This window comes from Dama dama, chromosome 11 (assembly GCF_033118175.1).
Source record: "Dama dama isolate Ldn47 chromosome 11, ASM3311817v1, whole genome shotgun sequence".
Lineage (NCBI taxonomy): Eukaryota > Metazoa > Chordata > Mammalia > Artiodactyla > Cervidae > Dama > Dama dama.
The window spans coordinates 7,903,553-7,922,851 of record NC_083691.1 but is presented as its reverse complement, the minus strand read 5'-3'; the positions used below and the strand labels follow the sequence as shown (position 1 = coordinate 7,922,851).

Here is a 19,299-nt window from a genome sequence, read left to right as displayed (position 1 = left end):
AGTACTTATAAAATTAACCATTTTAACCATCATTAAGTGTACAATTTAGTGGCATTAAGTATTGGGCTGGCCAAAAAGTTTGTTCAGGTTTTTCCATTATGGAAACCCAATGCAACCCAATACGTTTACATTGTGCAAATACCACCACTTTCTAGCTCTATAGTTTGTTTTTGTTGCTGTTGTTGTGTGTGTGTGTGTGTGTGTGTGTGTGTGTGTTTTGGTGCCAAGACCCAGGATCAAACCAGGAACTATCTCTATAACTTAAAAAAAAATTTTTTTAAATTTATTTGACTGCACCGGATCTTAGTTGCAGCACACAGGATTGATTTCTCATTTCAACATGTGAGATCTAGTTCCCTGACCAGGGATTGAACCCAGGCCCCCTGCATGGGAAGCATAGAGTCTTAGCCACTGGACCACCTGGGAAGCCCCTCTCTATAGTTCTATCTTGCAAAACTGAAATTCTGTACACATGAAACATGAACTCCCCACTTCCCAGCCCCTGGCAGCCACCATTCTATCCTCTGGCCCTTTGAATGTCTGCTTTAAGTAACTCAGAAATGGAATCAAACAGTATTTGTCTTCTTGTGACGGGTTTATTTCACTTACAACACAAAGAATATAATGATATCCATCATTAGCATAATGTCTTTATGGTTCATCTATGCCGTAGCAGGTGTCACAGAGGTCAAATCACCCAGTCAGTAAACTGGGCAAGTCGGGGTTCACACCCAGGCCCCTCCACCACCAAGGTCTAGGGCTGCACCCCCTCCCCTCCATTGCACCCTAGTTCCCATTACCTCAACTGGCAACTGGCCAGCGTGGAGGCCAGCGGGTTTGTCAATGATGCTGATGTTCTTGAGAGCCCACTCTGAGCACAGTAAGGACGATTTGGCACTTTGTCTTCAAAACGGTCTATTTCTTGAAATAAGAAACTCAGTCGCGTAACGTAAAATTGAAAGCCCAATTCCCAAATCCCGTGTTGCTTACATACTTGGTACAATTTAACAATCGTTGTTAAGTACTCTAAGGTTAGAGACATCAACTAAGGAAAACAAGGGACTTGGGGTAGTTTTCCTGGCAGACTGGGGCTACACATTGACTGAATATTTTGGCCATGACTCCAGGTTCTCTCTGCCCCCCAAATCCTTCTATTGCCTTATGTACTCAGGTGCTCCTCTGTTAGGTGCATATTTATTTACAGTCACTGTATCTTCTTCTGGGATCGATCCCTTGATCATTATGTGGTGTCCTTTGTCTCTTGTAACAGTCTTCATTTTAAAGTCTATTTTGTCTGATATAAGTATCGCTACTTCGGCTTTCTTTTCATTTCCATCTGCATGGAATACAATGCAGAGCTGCAGGAGGCATGCAGGCTAAACTGATGTCTTGAGTAACTATCTGCTCAGAAATGGGGGTGGGGGCGGCAGGGACCTACTGAGAGACAGATGCTCAGCTGGACGGGAGGTCACTCCCTCCCTAGCAGCTTTCCTCACCTGTGAAGTGGACGTAATCATAGTAACTTCCATACTATGTGAGACAGTCCCTGTAAGGGTCTTAGCACAGAGCCCAGCACACCAGAAGCCCCTAGGAAGTGATATCATCATTGTCCCTTCAGGTTCACTGGTCTACTGACTGCCAAACCTGCCCAGGCCCTGGGCTGTGCACTGCACCCTGGAAACAAATTATAGTGATGGTATCAGTCCAACCATTAAGAAGAATAGAGTGGCCAGCTAGTTCTTACCATCTGTAGAAGTCATTGGTGTAAATGCCAGAGGAAATGCCCCCAGTGTTGGGGCCTCTTTGAAGGAACCAACACTGGTGATGCTGATTCTTATCCCTATGAGGTTAAATAAGTCACATGGAACCCAGGTTCAGATCTTCCATCCTGGCCCTGCAGCAGTTTCTGACTCAAGGGAAATTCTGATACAAAGGGTCCAAGGCCCCAGTTTCTGAGAATGTGGAATATTGGAACATTCACCTTGGGTGTGAAGGATTCTTATTGACAGGCAGTCAAGCTATCAGTGGGCACTTCGTCTCCACCTGGGCCACTGTGGGCCCTGAATGTATCAGACACCATTTGAACCGCACTGGCCGTTTTCTTGGCTGATGAGGGTGAAAGATGAGAGTGAAAAAGCTGGCTTAAAACTCAACATTCAAAAAACAAAGATCATGGCATCCAGTCCCATCACTTCATGGCAAATAGATGGGGAAAAAGTGGGAACAGTGGCAGATTTTCTTTTCTTGGGCTTCGAAATCACTGAGGATGGTAAATGCAGCCACAGAAATAAAAGACGCTTGCTCCTTGGAAGAAAAGTTATGAAAAACCTAGACAGTGTATTAAAAAGCAGAAACATCACTTTGCTAACAAAGGTCCATATAGTCAAAGCTATGGTTTTTCCAGTAGTCATGTAAGGATGTGAGAATTGGACCATAAAGAAGGCTGAGTGCTGAAGAATTGATGCTTTTGAACTGTGGTGTTGGAGAAGACTCTTGAGAGTCCCTTGGACTGCAAGGAGATCAAACCAGTCAAGCCTAAAGGAAATCAACCCTGAATATTTATTGGAAGGACTGATGCTGAAGCTGAAGCTCCAATACTTAGGCCACCTGATGTGATGAGCCGACTCATTGGGAAAGACCCTGATGCTGGGAAAGATTGAGGGCAGGAGAAGGGGGCAACAGAGGATGAGACGGTAGGATGGCATCACCAACTCATTGAACATAAGTTTGAGCAAGCTCCAGAAGATAGTGAAGGACAGGGAAGCCTGGCATGCTGCATTCCATGGGGTCACAGAGTCAGACACGACTTAATGACTGAACAACAACTTCCAGATCATTTCCTGACTCAGTGGCTCACCCTCTTCAGCATTTTATTCAAAAGACTTCTCAGACAGCCCTAGTTAATGTCACCAACTTCCCTTTCCCCACGTAGTATTTAGGCTATCTTCTTTACTGATATACTCCTGGTGCCTATACCAGCATCTGGCCAATACCATGTAGGCATCTAATGAACTATTTATTGAGTAAATGTTGAATAAACTGACAGACCAGCTGGTGCAGTGGTAAAGAATCTGCTTGCCAAGCAGGAGACAAGGGTTCAATCCTGGCATTAGGAAGATCCCTGGAGGAGATGGTAACCCTTTGCAGGATTCTTGCCTGGAGAATCCCATGGACAGAGGAGCCTGGTGGGCTACAGTCCATGGGGTCGCAAAGAGTCAGATACAACTTAGCAACTGAGCACTGGCGCCAAACTGGCTGAAACCCTGGCCTCTGGGAAAGTTGCCACATCCTGGAGTCACAATTTGTACAATGGGAAGGCACAGCCCAAGAGGAGGGAAGAGGTCAGGGCTTTCCTCTAAGAGAGCCCTCTGTCTCTAGGCACCCCACCGGGGTCTGGAGGAAGGAACACTCATACCTGATGGACAGATAGGGAGAGGGCCATGTTGTCATTGCTTAATCACTCAGTTGTGTCTGGATTGAGCAACTAAACAACAACATAGACTGCAGCCCGCCAGGCTCCTCTGTCCATGGGATTCTCCAGGCAAGAATACTGGAGTGGGTTGCCATTTCCTTCTCTAGGGGATCTTCCCAACCCAGGCATTGAACCCGTGTCTCCTGCATTGGCAGGTGGGGTCTTTACCCCATAATAGGGAAGGCCCAGAAAGGGCCACACTCTACTGTTGGATAAAAGAAGCCAATTGTGATAACTGTGTATATTGTAATTCCAATTTGTTAAAAAATTAATCACTTGAGGGACTTCCCTGGCAGTCTAGTGGTTAAGACTTTGTGCTCCCAAGGCAGGGGGCATGGGTTCTATCCCTGGTTGGGGAACTAAGGTCCCTCATGTTGCAGAGCCAAAGGAAATACAAAAGTAACCACTTCGGTTATTTATTCAGGTAATATGTATATACTGAGCACATATACAAGTGAAAACTCTTGTTTCCTTTCTGTACACAGTACTTCTGACACCAAATGTGGAGGCTTTTCCATACCAAGCAATTCGTAATTCCTGATGGACAGGACTGGGTGATTTACAATTTAACTCAGTTCTGACACTGCCTGCCTGGAATTCACCCACACCATGCAGGTCAAGGGCGCAGTCCCATGAGACTGCCCCCACTTCGGACACTGACCACACGTCCTAGGTTGTCCCCTACATGCACTGCTGACTGACTGGCTAGAAGCCGGGAGTTCTCATGACCCCCTCCTTAAGTTTGAAAGTTTGCTCAAATAGCTCACACATCTCAGAAAAACACTTATGTTCGCTAGTTTATTACAGAAGATACAACTCAGGAAGGACCAAATGGTGGCGGTCCACAGGGCAAGCAAGCCACGTGGGAGGGTGCTGGGTTTCCAAGGCCTCGCCGGCTGCACCCCTTCCCCAGCACCCAGATGTGTTGGCTAACTCAGCTCTCAGAACCCCATCCTTTAGGTTTTTTATGGAGCTTCTGTTAAGTAGGCAGGTGTGACTGAAAGGGGCTTCTTTTTATTTATTTGGCTGTGTCAGGCCTTAGTTCTCTGGCTCTTTGTTGTGGCCTGCAGGCTTCTCTCTAGTTGTGGCGCATAGACTTAGTTGTCCCAAGGCAAGTGGGATTCTTAGTTCTTGGACCAGGGATCGAACCAGAGTCCCTTGCACTGGAAGCGCAGAGTCTTAACCACTGGAAAGTGAAAGTCACTCAGTCCTGTCTGACTCTTTGCAACCCCATGGACTATACAGTCCATGGAATTCTCCAGGCCAGAATTCTGGAGTGGGTAGCCTTTCCCTTTTCCAGGAGATCTTCCCAACCCAGGGACCGAACTCAGGTCTCCTGCATTGCAGGTGGATTCTTTACCAGCTGATCCACTAGGGAAGTTCCGAAAGGGGCCTGTTATGAGTAAGAAAAGATGCTTGTCACTTTCACCTTCTGGAGCTCTTTCAGGAACTGGGCATAAAACACACAACAAAAAATATTCAAGATGTTCTTTTCACCTTTGTCACTTAGGAAATCACAAGGGTTTTAGGAGCTCTGGCTGGGAGCTGCGGAGGAAGACCCAAAAACATACTTCCTTTTACATGACAGTATCACAATAGATACTCAGTTCCTTTTTGTCCCTTTGGCTGTGCTGGGTCTTCATGGTCACACAGGCTTTTCTCTAGTTACGGCTAGTAGGTGCTAGTCTCTGGTCAGGCTTCTTATTGAGGTGGCTTCTCTTACTGTGGAGGACAGGCCCTAGGGCACCCAGGCTTCAGTAGCTGCAGCGTGTGGGGTCAGTAATTGTGGCGCATGGGCTTAGTTGCTCTGAAGCATATGGGATCCTCCCAGGCCAGGGATCGAACCCATGACTCCTGCACTGGCAGGCAGGTTCTTTACCACTGAGCCACCAGGGAAGCCCAGGTACTCAGTTCCTTAAACGAATATTTCCTAAGCACCTATTATGTGCCTGGCCTGGGACTTGGTTAGAAAACGACCCCACAAAAGCAGCAATAGCTCAAGAAGAGGCAGGACAGTGCAGCGGTCAGTAATGCTGACTCCGAACAGCAAAGATGTGGTCTCGGGCTCGGGACTCCCTTGTCAGGTGTCCTTTGGCCTGTCATTTGCCCCCTTCATGCCTCAGTTTCCTCATCTGTAAAACAGGGATTACTATACTCTGGACTTCCCTGGTGGTCCAGTAGTGAAGAATCTGCCTGCCACTGCAGAGTACACAGGTTCGATCCCTGGTCCAGAAGGATTCCACATGCCACGGAGCACTAAGCCTCTGTACCGCAACTAATGAAGCCCCCAAGCTCTAAGTCCTGAGAGCCACAACTACTAAAGCCTATGCACTTAGAGCCTGTATTCCACAACTAGAGAAGCCACTGCAATGAGAAGCTGGTGCACCGCAATGAAGAGGAGCCCCAGCTCAGCGCAACTGAAGAAAGCCTGTGCATATCAATGAAGACTCAGCACAACCAGAAAATAATCACTTCAGTTCAGTCACTCAGTCGTGTCCGACTCTTTGCAACCCCATGAACTGTAGCACGCGAGGCTTCACTGTCCATCACCAACTCCCAGAGCTTGCTCAAACTCACGTCCATCGAGTCAGTCATGCCATCCAACCATCTCATCCTCTGTTGTCCCCTTCTCCTCCCGACTTCAATCTTTCCCAGCATCAGGGTCTTTTCCAATGACTCAGTTCTTTGCATCAGGTGACCAAAGTATTGGAGTTTCAGCTTCAGCATCAGTCCTTCCAATGAATATTCAGGACTGGTTTCCTTTAGGACTGACTGGTTTGATATCCTTGCAGTTCAAGGGACTCTCAAGAGTCTTCTTCAACACCACAGTTCAAAAGCATAAATTCTTCGGCGCTCAGCTTTCTTTATAGTCCAACTCTCACATCCATACATGACTACTGGAAAAACCACAGCTTTGACTAGACGGACTTTGTTGGCAAAGTAATGTCTCTTTTTTTTTTTTTTAGTTCTACCACTTTATTGCTACCAACCCATCTCCCTCCACCCTCGTGCACACATGCTCAGTCATGTAATCCCATGGACTTCAGCCCGCCAGACTCCTCTGTCCATGGACTTTTCCAGGCAAGAATACTGGAGTAGGTTGCCATTTCCTTCTCCAGTCTCTGCTTTTTAATATGCTGTCTGGGTTGGTCATAGCTTTTCTTTCAAGGAGCAAGCATCTTTTAATTTCATGGCTGTAGTCACTATGTGCAGTGATTTTGGAGCCCAAGAATATAAAGTCTGTCACTGTCTCCATTGCTTTAAGTAATAATTATTTTTTACTTGGCTGAACCAGGTCTTAGTTACAGCATAGGGAAACTTTTAGCTGCAGCATGCCAACTTTTAGTTGTGGAATGTGGGATCTGGTTCCCTGACTAGAGATCGAACCCAGACTCCCTGCATTGGGAGTGTGGAATCTTAGCCACTGGACCACCAGGGAAGTCCTCAGATACACTTCTTATGTATAGTGCAATCAAGACTTAAATTCTTATTTGGACCATGAAAAAGGAGCTGCTTGGAGAGGCCCTGGAGGGGTCAGCTATAGTCCATGCCCAGGGAGCCACTCTTAGAGCCTCTGGGGCCCTGCGCCCCCACTGCTTCCCTGGGCTGGCAGTAAGGAACGTTTTGAGCAGCCCTGGTCCCCAGCGCTCCCATGGAGAAGTTCTGGGGTAATGTTTATTAACCACAGCATAACACGTGCCGCAGTCAGCCCCTGCTGCGGTGGTAACAGGGGTAGTGGAGGGGAAGAAGGGGCCTCCACTGACCTTAGGGGGAGTTTTCTGGTTATAGGACAGCAGGGCTCTGAGAAGCACTGGGCCAGCCCAGGTGAGTGTCTAACCACCTGTTATGAGTCAAGTCACGTCCCCGAAAAATTCACGTGTCAAAGTCCTAATCCCTGGGACCACAGAATACGACCTTGTTTTCATTCTTTTCAGAATGATTTCCTTCCAGAATTCCCTGGCAGTCCAGTGGTTAAGACTCTGCACTCCCAACAGAGGGGGGCCCAAGTTTGATCCCTCTCTTGTTATGGAGCACAAGCTCTAGGAACCAGTCATTGTGGGGCTTAGTTACCCAAGGGCATGTGGTATCTTAGTTCACAGAGCAGGGATCAAATCCACGTCGCACGCACTGGCAGGCGGATTCTTAACCACCACATCACCAGGGAAGTCCCGGGGCAGGAGTATTTTAAATGCTGATACATACCACCGAATTACTCCTAAAAGGTTACACAGCTGTGTATTCCTAGCAAGCGTATTCCCAGATGGCTCTGGTGGTAAAGAATCTGCCTGCCAGCACAGGAGACGCTAGTTCGATCCCTGGCTTGGGAAGATCCCCTGGAGAAGGAAATGGCAACCCACTCGTTTTCCTGACTGGAGAATCCCATGGACAGAGGAGCCTGGCGGGCTACAGTCCATGGGGTCACAAAGAGTCAGACACGACTGAAGCAGCTTAGCACCAAGTGTATAAACTGCCCATCTTCTCACATCCTCCCTGATAATGGATGTTATCTTTTTTCTTAATTTATTTGAAAGGCAAGGAAAACTCATCTCATTTTCATCTGAATGTCTTTCATCATTAGAGAGGCTGAACATCATTTCAGGTTTACTAGCCTTCTGGATTGCTTTTACTATACAAACACACAACTCACGTCACTTGATCAACTTTCTTGTCATGTTTTTCTTACTGTTTTTTTTTTTTTTTTACTGTTTTATAAGAACTCTTTATATATTACAAATATTATTGCTTAAACTTATAACAACTATTTTTTATCAGTCTGTCATTCATTTAGCGTCTTTTCCTCTGTACAGAAGTTTTTAACTGGGCCAAGTCTGTTGATCTTTTTTTTTTCTTTGCCAACACCACACGGCTTGCAGGATCTTCGTTCCCTGACAAGGGAGCTCCCTGTTAATGGTTTCTTTTACAGCTTCAGGGTTTTCTGTCAAGTGCAAAAAAGCCCCTCCTGCTCTCAAGTTCTGCAGTCAGCAGTTCCAGCCATGAACAATTCTTATTTTTAGACACCCACTGTTCCACCAGCTCTTATTTTTAGACATCCACTGTTCCACTAGCTGCTGGCCTGTCAGTGCCCCACATGGCTCTCTGGCCCCAAGGCGAAGCGTGGCCTCTCGGAGTCCCAGGGCTGGCCTGGACCAGGGGGCTCCTGGATGCCCAGCCAAGGCCTTAAGCTCTTCTCCAGCTCTGCCACCACCCGGGGTGCTGCAGCTTGGATGGCATCCTGGATGCTCGCTAGGTCCCACTGGGTCCTCAGGAGGGCATCATCCAGGGTGAAGAAGCCGTCTCGTGTCCGCCGCACCTGGGTACAGACAGCGGTGCTCTTCAGCTCCAGGCCGATTTCATGCACCAGCCTTCGCAGCTGCTTCTGCGTCTCATGCATGCACTGCACCTCTGCCAGGGACACACAGCAAAGGTGGTGGTCAGGAGCACAGCCTCCGGTGTCACTGATGTAGATCCACACCCCGGGAGCCCTCCTGGCTGTGTAATAACCTTAGCCAGATCCCTTCCTCCTCTAAGCGTAGCCCAGGACTGGCCCTGAAAGTCTCTTAAGACAGGCAGAGTCTCAGGCCCCATCCAGACTTGCTGAATCAGAATCTGCCTTTTCAGAGGAACCCCCAGATTGGGACTTTCCTCGTGGTCCAGTGGTTAGGACACCATGCTTCCACTGCAGGGGGCACGGATTCGATCCCAGGTCAGTGAACTAAGATCTGGCAAGCAACATGGTGAAGCCAAAAAAAAAACAGGTGGTTGCGAGGAATCATTTCTATAACACACTTAGCATCGGGAGAGTCTTGGTCAGCACTCAAGAAAGGAGCTCTTGTTAACACAATAAATAAGGAAAGAAGTGATGATGGAGCGGGTGCTGAGCTGGGTGGGATCAGGGAGGAGTGGAAAGTGGTGTCTGATGCCCCACAATGACCTGAGACACTGGACGGCTCTGGAGAGGAGCCACTACATATAACCTCTGTTTGTTAAGGTCTGGCTTCAAAGAGGCACTTGGCAGGAGACATCTATCTGCTCTGTGAGCCGTGTGATCAGCCAAGTCCAGCCTGAGGCTGGGAAGGAAGCGGGCGCCTGCTGTCTTGACCAGTTGAGATCAGTGCTCACACATGCTGGCCTCCGCAAGGGTCTCCCACAGTGACTACATGAACTCAGGAGCCCCGTGGCGCTGCTCCAACTTCCTGGAGCAACTTACCTAAGAGGAATTCTGGAGGTGCAAACTGGAGGCATCGGATGCCGGTGATCAGCATCGGGGACTTGTTCATGGGCCGGATCACGCCGCTCACGGCCATCTCATAGGCCTCCTGGGTCTGTAAGTCGAGGTTGGAGTACCTGGGGATCAGGAGGGGCCAGAGCAGGCAGCTGACTGCCTAGCCCAGCCCTGCCCCACTCATGCCTTTCCTGAAGCTCTTCATTCGCTTCCCACCTTCTCAGCCCCTCTAGCCACCTTTGCAGCAGCCTCTTCCTGTCCCCTCCAATCCTGAACCGCAGGCTCTGCCCCTCTTCAGTCGCAACTGCACTGACTACTTCCGCCTGATTCTGTGCTGAGACGCTGTGGTCCCCTGGCTGTCTTTTCTGTTAGCTCATATGTTCCCTAGGAGGCCAGCCAGGGTCTCTTGTTCCCCTTGGTCTCTCAAGGGGCTGGCCCATGCCCTGGTACAAGGAAACATTTCTGCACGCCCTGAAGGGAGTGGGTGCTTGTGTCTGGTTTTAGGCTCAGAAAGAAAGATCCATGGACTCTGCCCCAGGGCAGGCAGACTACAAGAGCCCTATGGTTAACTTCTTACCCTTCGGGCACTTCCTCCCCCCAATGCTCCCTGCCCCCCAGCACTTCCTAAAGGAAATCAACCCTGAATATTCATTGGGAGGACTGATGCTGAAGCTGAAGCTCCAATACTTTGGCCACCTGATGCCAAGAGTCAACTCACTGGAAAAGACTCTGATGCTGGGAAAGACTGAAAGCAGGAGAAGGGGACAACAGAGGATGAGATGGTTGGATGGCATCACTGACTCAATGGACATGAGTTTGAGCAAACTCTGGGAGATGGTGAAGGACAGCCTGGCGTGCTGTCGTCCATGGGGTCATAAAGAGTTGGACATGACTTAGCCACTGAACAACCACCCAGTGCTTCCTTGAGGTCCCGCTTGCAGGGAGGTGTGGGCCAGGCCTCTCTTACGTCACCAGAGCCTTCTGATGGGAACCCTGGATCACAGCCAGGATGCGGTCCAACTTCTCTCTGGTCACGTGGTCTGGAAAAGCCAGGGAATGGTCAGCACACAGGTGCCCACTGAGACAGCAAACTAGAAATTTTCTTCCCACAAACCAGCCCCGTCCTTGGACCCAAGAGGGGGTCCCACAGCATCCTTAGGTCCCAGGGTTCCCAGATAGAGGGGTTGAAAGTCCTTTGAGAATCTTATGAAAGCTCTGGACCACTCTTCTCAGAAATATACACATGAATTCAACGTCTGGAGGACAAATTCAAGAGATGCACAGACTCCAGGTTAAGAACGCTTTGTTCCTGGGACTTCCCTGATTGGTCTAGTCATTAAGACTGCTCTCCCAATGCAGGGGGCATGGGTTTGATCCCTGGTCAGGGAGCTAAGACCCCACATGCCACGTGGCTTGGCAAAAAAAAAACTCCACACTCCGTCACCCCAAAAAAACCATCCAACCAAAAAGAAAAAAAAATCCCACTTTCTTCTGGAAATGAGACTCAAGGTATGATATGACTTGCCTGCTCTTCTAAGCCAGGCCCCCTGAGCCCCAGTCCGAGGTTTTTCATGCCAGGGATCCCTGGAGGGAGGGTGCCACCTGTCCAAACGCAGAAGTGGGATGGCAAGAAGTGGGAGTGGCTCTGCATACTGGTCCCATCGAGGGATTCTGGGGCAGGAAGCAGCAAAGCCTGGGGATGCTCAAACCCGCAGGGAGGCCAAGCCTGTGGGCCAGCTGGGACAGGCGCCAACTTTTGACTCCACTGGCCAGAGCTCTGGGAGCAGGTGTAGGGACTAAAGGTTGGCCAGCTGGGAAGGGCGTGGGCCTCTCATCCCTTCTGTCTGGTTTCATTCATGCTGTTGTCTTATCTGGAAGCCAGCAGCTTCCTCCTCCTGGCTCCTGACATTCTCTACCTGCTTCTCTTTCCCAGCACTTAGTTTTTCTGGATGTTTACAATAGTTTTTAATGACTTAAGAATCTTCTTCCAGAAATTCAGACCAATACCAACAAACACCTCCCCTCCTCCAAATTCCAGCTTCTGCTCTCCCTAAAGTGTCAACCTGGTAGCTATCTTTGGAACATTTTGTTGGTAGTTGACACACACCTACAAGTGCAAATACATAGCATTGCTTTGCCGTGTTTTTATTCTTCTCCGGAAGGCGTAGCGGTGTGTCTGCTCTCCTTGCTAGACTGTGAGATCACTGAGACTGGTGACCCCACCTGATTCACCATATGTGCCCCCCACAATGGCTGGCTCATGTTGGTGCTCAGAAACATGTCAAACAAGCAAATGCAACAGATTCTACAGGACAGTTTAGAACATGGGGAGAGTAAGAAGTGAAGAACAAGCCACCCATCCATCCATCCATCCACCACCCATCCATCAATCCATCCACCACCCATCCATCCATCACCCATCCATAATCCATCCACCACCCATTCATCAATCCATCCACCACCCATCCATCCATCACCCATCCATAATCCATCCACCACCCACCCATGGATCCATCCAGTGCTTCCCACATCCCAGGTCCAGTGCTGTGTGGGACCACAGGAGCAGAACTATACCATCCCTGCTCTCATGGGTGACATGCTGGTGGGAGAGACATTGAAACCAACAATTGTCAGCTGATGACTTCTCTGACAGTACACCTGGTCCAAGCCTGGGGGCTGGAGAAGCTTCCCTGGGGAGGTGACATTTAAGCCAGGTGAGAAAGCCTGGGGAGGACAGGGCATTCTCGGGAGACAGAGTCACGTGTCCCCGCCCCCAGGAGGCAGCCCTCCCTGGTGTGTCTGAGAGTGTTTGAGGGACCCTCGTGGCCCACGTTGGTCCTCCTGCCCCCCAGGACTCCCCTGGGCTCTCACCGTATGTCGTCTTCTCCACCAGCCGCCCATCCTCACAGAAGTCGTCTGTAGCTTTGCCCAGGACACCGCGCACGGTGTAATCCTGGAGGACGGGGAGGGAAGGTATGGTCTAAGCCTTGCACAGAGGAAGGAGGTGTGTCCAGCAGCTCAGACCCCCGGAGTGCTAGACGGAGGCTGGGGGTGGAGGGCGCTCAGGGAGCTCGGGCGCTCGGCCCCTGCCTGGCTGCCCCTGGGGAAGGGCACCGGACTTTCCTGTGACAGCAAGCAGCATCGGCAGCCTGCAGAGGGCACCCAGAGCCACCCTGCGACCACCCCGGCCTCCACGCCTCTCCACTTCCATCCAACCCGCACTGGAGCCTCCCGGACCCCTCCCAGCAAACTGTCGGCTTCTCTTCTCCCTCCAAATATGATCTGTGCAGCTACCTGCCTCTGCCTCAGATAAGAGTAACAACAATGACAGAGAGGATGACAATTGTGACACCGACTGAGCATCCACCACGTGCTAGCGGCTGTGCTGAGCCCGTTACATACTGCCACTAATTTCATCTTCACAGTAAGCCTACGGAGGAGGTGCTATCTTCACTCCCGTTTCAAAGATGAGGAAATGGACGCACACAGATGTTAAGTAATCGGGCCCAGGACACAGAGATGGCTACAAGAGTGCTACAAGCTGGAGTCTTAAAGTGAAGCCACTTGGCTCCACAGTCTCTGCGCTTAACCACAAACACCCTGGGTCTCCTAACGTGGCATCTCTGCACACGCTCATGAAGCCAGGCCCCACAGCCCAGCAGGGATACAAGCTCCCTGAGGCCCAGATGGTGGTATCCACTTCTCAGCATTGCAGAGAGTGCAGTGGTGTCAAGATCAGGCTCTGGGGTCAGAGAGACCCAGGTTCAAATCCCAGCTCCGCCTCCTTAAAGGCCATGTGAGGGAATTCCCTGGCAGTCCAATAGGTAGGACTCTGCGCTTCCACCACTGGGGCCAAGGGTTCAACCCCTGGTTGCGGAACTAAGATTCTGCAAGCCCAGGGGTGTGGCCAAAAAAATTTAAGAAATAAAGGCTGTGTGAGCCAGAACAAGTGCCATCTCCTCTTTGGGGCCTCATTTTTTCATCGGTAAAATGGGTTAACAGTAGATCCCATCTCACCAGGATGCTGTAAGGCATCCACAAGGGAGTCCACACATGGTGCACATATGGCACTGGGCAAAGAGCAGTCAGCATGGGACAACGCCAGCTGTCACGATGATGCTGTTGTTACAGTTTCCCCTAGCACAGACCCGCCCCTCCCCAAAATGCCATCTGATGTCCTAGGTATTCCTCCTGGAATCCTCTCCGCTTCAGAATCCTACCAGTGACCCCCAGGGAAAGGGCGGAGGGATAAGTAGGCAGTCCCCAGCCCCGGTACCTTGGTGAGGTGAGCGTTGTACATGTCAGTGAGGAGCCCGCGTCCGTGTCCCACGCCGAGCACTGAAAGGTACCCCAGCCTGATCTTACACCCAGCTCCCCCTTCCGGTTTCCCTGGGCTCTCCAACTCCCACCCCCTCCAGCAGAACACTCCCACTGCTGATGGATGTGGCAGCTAGGGGGCAAGGAGAGCATCTTCTACTGGAAGCAAGGAAGCCCCTGGGCACGTGTACGAAAAGGCAGATTTCCGGGTCCCAGCCACATATCCTGACTATGACTCAAAGTGGGGGTGGGGGTGGGGGGCTAGGATCCTTAGCAAGCTCCCTGGGGATTCTGACACTCAAAAGTAACAGACCACCAGCCCAGTCACACAGACCTACACTCCCATCTGGGGATGGCTCTCAGCACGCCCTTTAACCTCCTGGGGTCTCAGGCTCCACATCAGTAAAATGGGGATAAAATTACTGCCTGATCCCTGTGGGTGTTGTGATGACCGAGGCAATGAGCGGGAAGGAAGCGGTCGGCACAAAGGACAGGCCCAATAAACGGGGGCATTGTGGCCACTCCCTGCCTTTCCCGGGGTCTGTTTTCTCTCTGGCTGAAGGAAAGAATGACCCTCCATTCACTCCTGGAGAGGGTATACCGGGAGGGGCGCATGAGGTCACGTCCGCCCGCCTGTGTCCCAGGAAGCAGGACAAGCTGCTGTGACTATTGTGCGTGGAGGACGTGGCCACCGCCTGACCCGGGGGACACAGATGGCTCATGACTCAGGGCTTTGTGTGCCCAGCGACATCTAGAGCTCTGCCAGCGGGGCCAGGGTCAGGCGCTTGGCTACCCCACACAAGCAAGAGGCTTTTCCTCTCTGGTCCAGGGACTATCACTCGATACTTGACCCAAGACAAATCATCTGTGCTCCTCGAGGCTTACTTTTCTTCCTAAAATCATACAGGATCTACCAAACAACGTTGTTATGGTGAATACATGTGTACAAAGGGTTTCAAACCACATGTCACAGGCAGGAGTCACTTGATAAGGGTGGGCGATCAGGACATCCCTCTTTCCACCAGTCATCTTCCTAGAGATCAGACTTGGGAGGGATCAGGGGAGGAAGGCAGGAGTGGGAAGTGGCAGTCAGGTGAGAAGTGGGCTGGGCTCCTCAGAGCTCCCCAGGCCTCTGTCACTGCACCCCAGGCTCACCACACCACCTACCAAGCACCCCAGATGCCTGGGAATCCAGTCGGTGTCCCACGCCAACCTTCAGGCTGGTGAATGCAAGTCCACGAACTGGAAAGAAACAAATGAGGTCTTTATGCTCGATGAACCCAGCCTCCAGGATGGCTTTGGGCTGCATGGCAATCTCTTTCCTAGAATGTTGCCTCATGGAGCCCAAAGCAGCATCAAGCTGGACTTTCAGGCTCCCCATCAAGGAACCTGGGGTTCCAAACCATTTCTTCAGTTTCCGGGGCCCAGAGAAAAGGCAACCCAAGAGGCCTGTTAGGTCTGCCTGTCACCATTCCCTCAATGAAAGGTTTTGAGTGCACTGGGCAGAACACTGGAAATCAATATTGGGGGGTTCCCTGTCCAGCTCCTGTGGAAGGTGGGTTCTGGACAGTCTCCCAGTGAGAAAATGGAGGCTGTGAGCTCCTGGGTCTGTGTGTTCACAGAGCCCAGAACTCACTGACTGCTCAGGAAATAATCCATTTCCCAAAAGAATGAATGACTCATCAAACTGATATACATTAAGTATGTACAGGTTTTTGTAAATCAATTATACCTCAAGAAAGAGGTTTAAAAAAGAAACAAAGAATGAATGCAGGAATGAGCTAGCAGCTTTTACATTTCTGAAGATCAAGAGGAACCTAGGGTAACAGTATGGAGTAGTTAAGAGCCTACTGAATCCAGGCTACATGATTTAACATTAGCCAACACTGAACTTCCATCTTCTCATTTGTGAAATGGTACTAGGACCCACTTCACAGGATTCAGTGAGATGGTACTTGGGAAAAGCTTAACACAGTACCTAGTACAGAGTAGGCCCTCAACACATCATACTTGCTATTGCTGTTGTTATACTGTAGACTCACTGAATATTTCTGTCCAAGGGGTTTTGGAAATGGTGGAAAATTCTTAAAGATATGGGAATACCAGACCACCTTACCAGCCTCCTGAGAAATCTGTACGCAGGTCAAGAAGCAACAGCTCAACTGGACATGGAACAACAGACTGGTTCCAAATTGGGAAAGGAGTACATTAAGGCTGTATCTTGTCACCCTGCTTATTTAACTTATATGCAGAGTACATCATGTGAAATGCCGGGCTGGATGAATCACAAGCTGGAATCAAGACTGCTAGGAGAAATATCAATAACCTCAGATATGCAGATGACACCACCTTCATGGCAGAAAGCGGAGAAGAACTAAAGAGCCTCTTGATGAAAGTGAAAGAGGAGAGTGAAAAAGTTGGCTTAAAACTCAACATTCAGAACACTAAGATCATGGCATCCAGTCCCATCACTTCCTGGCAAATAGATGGGGAAACAATGGAAAAAGTGAGAGACTTTTATTTTCTTGGGCTCCAAAATCACTGCAGATGGTGACTGCAGCCATGAAATTAAAATATGCTTGCTCCTTGGAAGAAAAGCTATGACCAACCTAGACAGAATATTAAAAAGCTGAGACATTACTTTGCCGACAAAGGCCCGTCTAGTCAAAGTTATGGTTTTTCCAGTCGTCATGTATGGATGGGAGAGTTGGACTTTAAAGAAAGCTGAGTGCCAAAGATTGATGTTTTTGAACTGTGGTGTTGCAAAAGACTCTTGAGAGTCCTTTGGACTGCAAGGAGATCAAACCAGTCAATCCTAAAGGAAATCAACCCTGAATATTCATTAGAAGGACTGATGCTGAAGCTGAAACTTCAATAGTTTGGCTATCTGATGCGAAGGACTGACTCACTGGAAAAGACCCTGATGCTGGGTAAGATTAAAGGCAGGAGAAGGGGATGACAGACGATGAGATGGTTGGATGGCATCACCGACTGGATGGACATGAGTTTGAGCAAGCTCTGGGAGTTGGTGATGGACAGAGAAGCCTGACCTGCTGCAGTCCATGGGGTCGCAAAGAGTTGGACACGACTGAGCAACTGAACTGAATACTGTAGACTCACTGAATATTTCTGTCCAAGGGGTCTTAGAGGTTCCTGGCCTCTAAGCTCCTTAGCCTTCCCATAGCCTCCCAAACGTATATTTTAATTATATCTAATGATGGGGGCTCATTATCAAAACTAGTTTCACTGTTGTTTAGCTTCATCAACTATAAAATGTCACTCTTCACAGACACAGACAACAGATTTGTGGTTGTCAAAGGGGAAGGGAAGTAGGGGAAGGATGAATTGGGAGTTTGGGATTAGCAGATGCAAACTATTTTATATAGAATGGGCTTCCCAGGTGGCACAGTGGGAAAGAATCCACCTGCTAATGCAGGAGACACAAGAGATTCACATTTGATCCCTGGGCCCGGAAGACTCCCTGGAGAAGGAAATGGCAGTCCAGTCCAGTATTCTTGCCTGGAAAATTCCATGGACAGAGAAGCCTGGCTACAGTCCACAGGGTTGCAAAGAGTCGGACACAACTGAGTGACTGAGCACACACACACACACATATATGTAGAAAGGATAAACAACCAGGTCCTACTGTATAGCATAGGAAACTATATTCAATATCCTGTGATAAACCATAATGTTAAAGAATGTGAAACAGAATGTATACATACATATAACTGAATCACTTTGCTGTACAGCAGAAATTAACACAATACTGTAAATCAATTATACCTCAATAAAATAAAAAAAAATTTTTTAAGTCACTCTTTCACAGGAGCTCCAAATTCTGTCCTTAGGACTTCTACCTGAGGGTCTCAATTTTTACCTGGAATCCCAGAATAATAAAGGGGTCAGCAAACTACAGTCCACAGGTCAAATCCTTAAGTTTTGCTTTTTTATGGCCCACAGTTAAAATGATTCTTATGTTACTAAGTGGTTTTAAAAAAATGAAAATAATATTATTTCATGATCTATGATAAATACATGAAATTCAAACGTCAGTATCCACAAATAAGGGGCCTCCATAGTCAGTTCAGTTCAGTCGCTCAGTCGTGTCCGACTCTTTGCAACCCCATGGACTCCAGCATGCCAGGCCTCCCTGTCCATCGCCAACTCCTGGAGTTTACTCAAACTCAAGTCCATTCAGTCGGTGATGCCTGGTTTCCCTGGTGGCTCAATGCAGGAGATGTGGGTTCAATCTCCTTGAGAAGGAAACGGCAACGCATTCCAGGATTCTTGCCTGGGAAATCCTGGCAGGCTACAATCCACAAGGTCCCAAAAGAATCAAACACAACTTAGAGAACACAACTTAGTGACTGAACAACAACAAATCCACAGGTAAAGTGTCACTGGAACACAGCCAGGCTCATTACACACTGTCTACAGCTGCTTCTGCACTACAATGACAGAAAACTGTAAAGCCTAAAATATTGACTATCTGGTCCTTTCCAGGAAATTCTGCCAATCTCTGGTCAAACACTTCATTGCCACTGTGGTCCTACATTGGTCTGGGACAAGAGGAGTCTGGCTGGGACACACGGACTTTGGGCAGGGATTTCCCGGGGAAGCGACACCCAGCCCCTTTCCTGAATGCACATTACCCAGAGGATGGTCGATGAGTGTGGGCACACGGGTGGCTGTGAGGGTCAGCTCCTCTTCGCTGCCTTCCACGGGGCCCAACAGGAAGCGAACACGCTGTTTAGGGGCAGGAGGCTTCCCAGCATTTAGACCTGAATACACGTAAAGAACATCTCATCGATTCTGTTGTAGAAGACAGCTTGAAAGCCCACGGTGCAGAGAAGAGCAGAAGTTAAGAAACAGACTTGGGTTCAAATCTTGACTTTACCACTTATTAATTACTTATGACCACGGGCAGTACTGAATCTGTATACCCATTTGAACACGGGAGAAAGCGAGGTACTGTGAACCGAACAGACAGGAAATCGCTCTGCCCAAACGACTGGGTCACACGATCTTATTTTGCAACAAGGATCAGAAGCTGAGATGGACTCCTGGGGAACGGGAGCGGGATCCTAGGTCTGGCTCGAGGCACTCACCTTTCAGAAGCTGCAGCTCCACAGTATCCCGTAGATGCTTCCATTTTAGCCCCGGGGGCTTGTAGACGGCGAAGAGCCCCTGCAGCCGAGCCAGGCCTGCTGACCCCATGCCTGAAGCCCGCGCGGCCCCAGTTTGCTGAACAGCGGAACTCGGGCGGAAGTGCTGTATGGCCCCG

The 19,299-nt window shown here is 49.4% G+C and overlaps 1 protein-coding gene across 2 annotated transcripts; it reads right to left on the bottom strand.

Annotated features, from left to right (window-relative positions):
* Window positions 1–3,872: 3,872 nt before the first annotated feature.
* Window positions 3,873–19,291, bottom strand: TRUB2 (TruB pseudouridine synthase family member 2). Of its 2 annotated transcripts, XM_061154526.1 has the most exons (8): window positions 19,124–19,290; window positions 18,668–18,796; window positions 15,180–15,254; window positions 13,972–14,033; window positions 12,567–12,648; window positions 10,663–10,735; window positions 9,681–9,817; window positions 3,873–8,875 (listed from the first exon to the last, which is right to left on the bottom strand). In XM_061154526.1, exons 1-8 carry the CDS (start codon window positions 19,230–19,232, stop codon window positions 8,550–8,552), a joined length of 993 nt encoding a protein of 330 aa, XP_061010509.1. In that variant the 5' UTR covers window positions 19,233–19,290; the 3' UTR covers window positions 3,873–8,549. The 2 variants fall into 2 exon arrangements, with proteins under 2 accessions (XP_061010509.1, XP_061010510.1); XM_061154527.1 differs by lacking the exon at window positions 15,180–15,254 and having other exon boundaries at window positions 19,124–19,291.
* Between the last annotated feature and the right edge of the window lie 8 nt (window positions 19,292–19,299).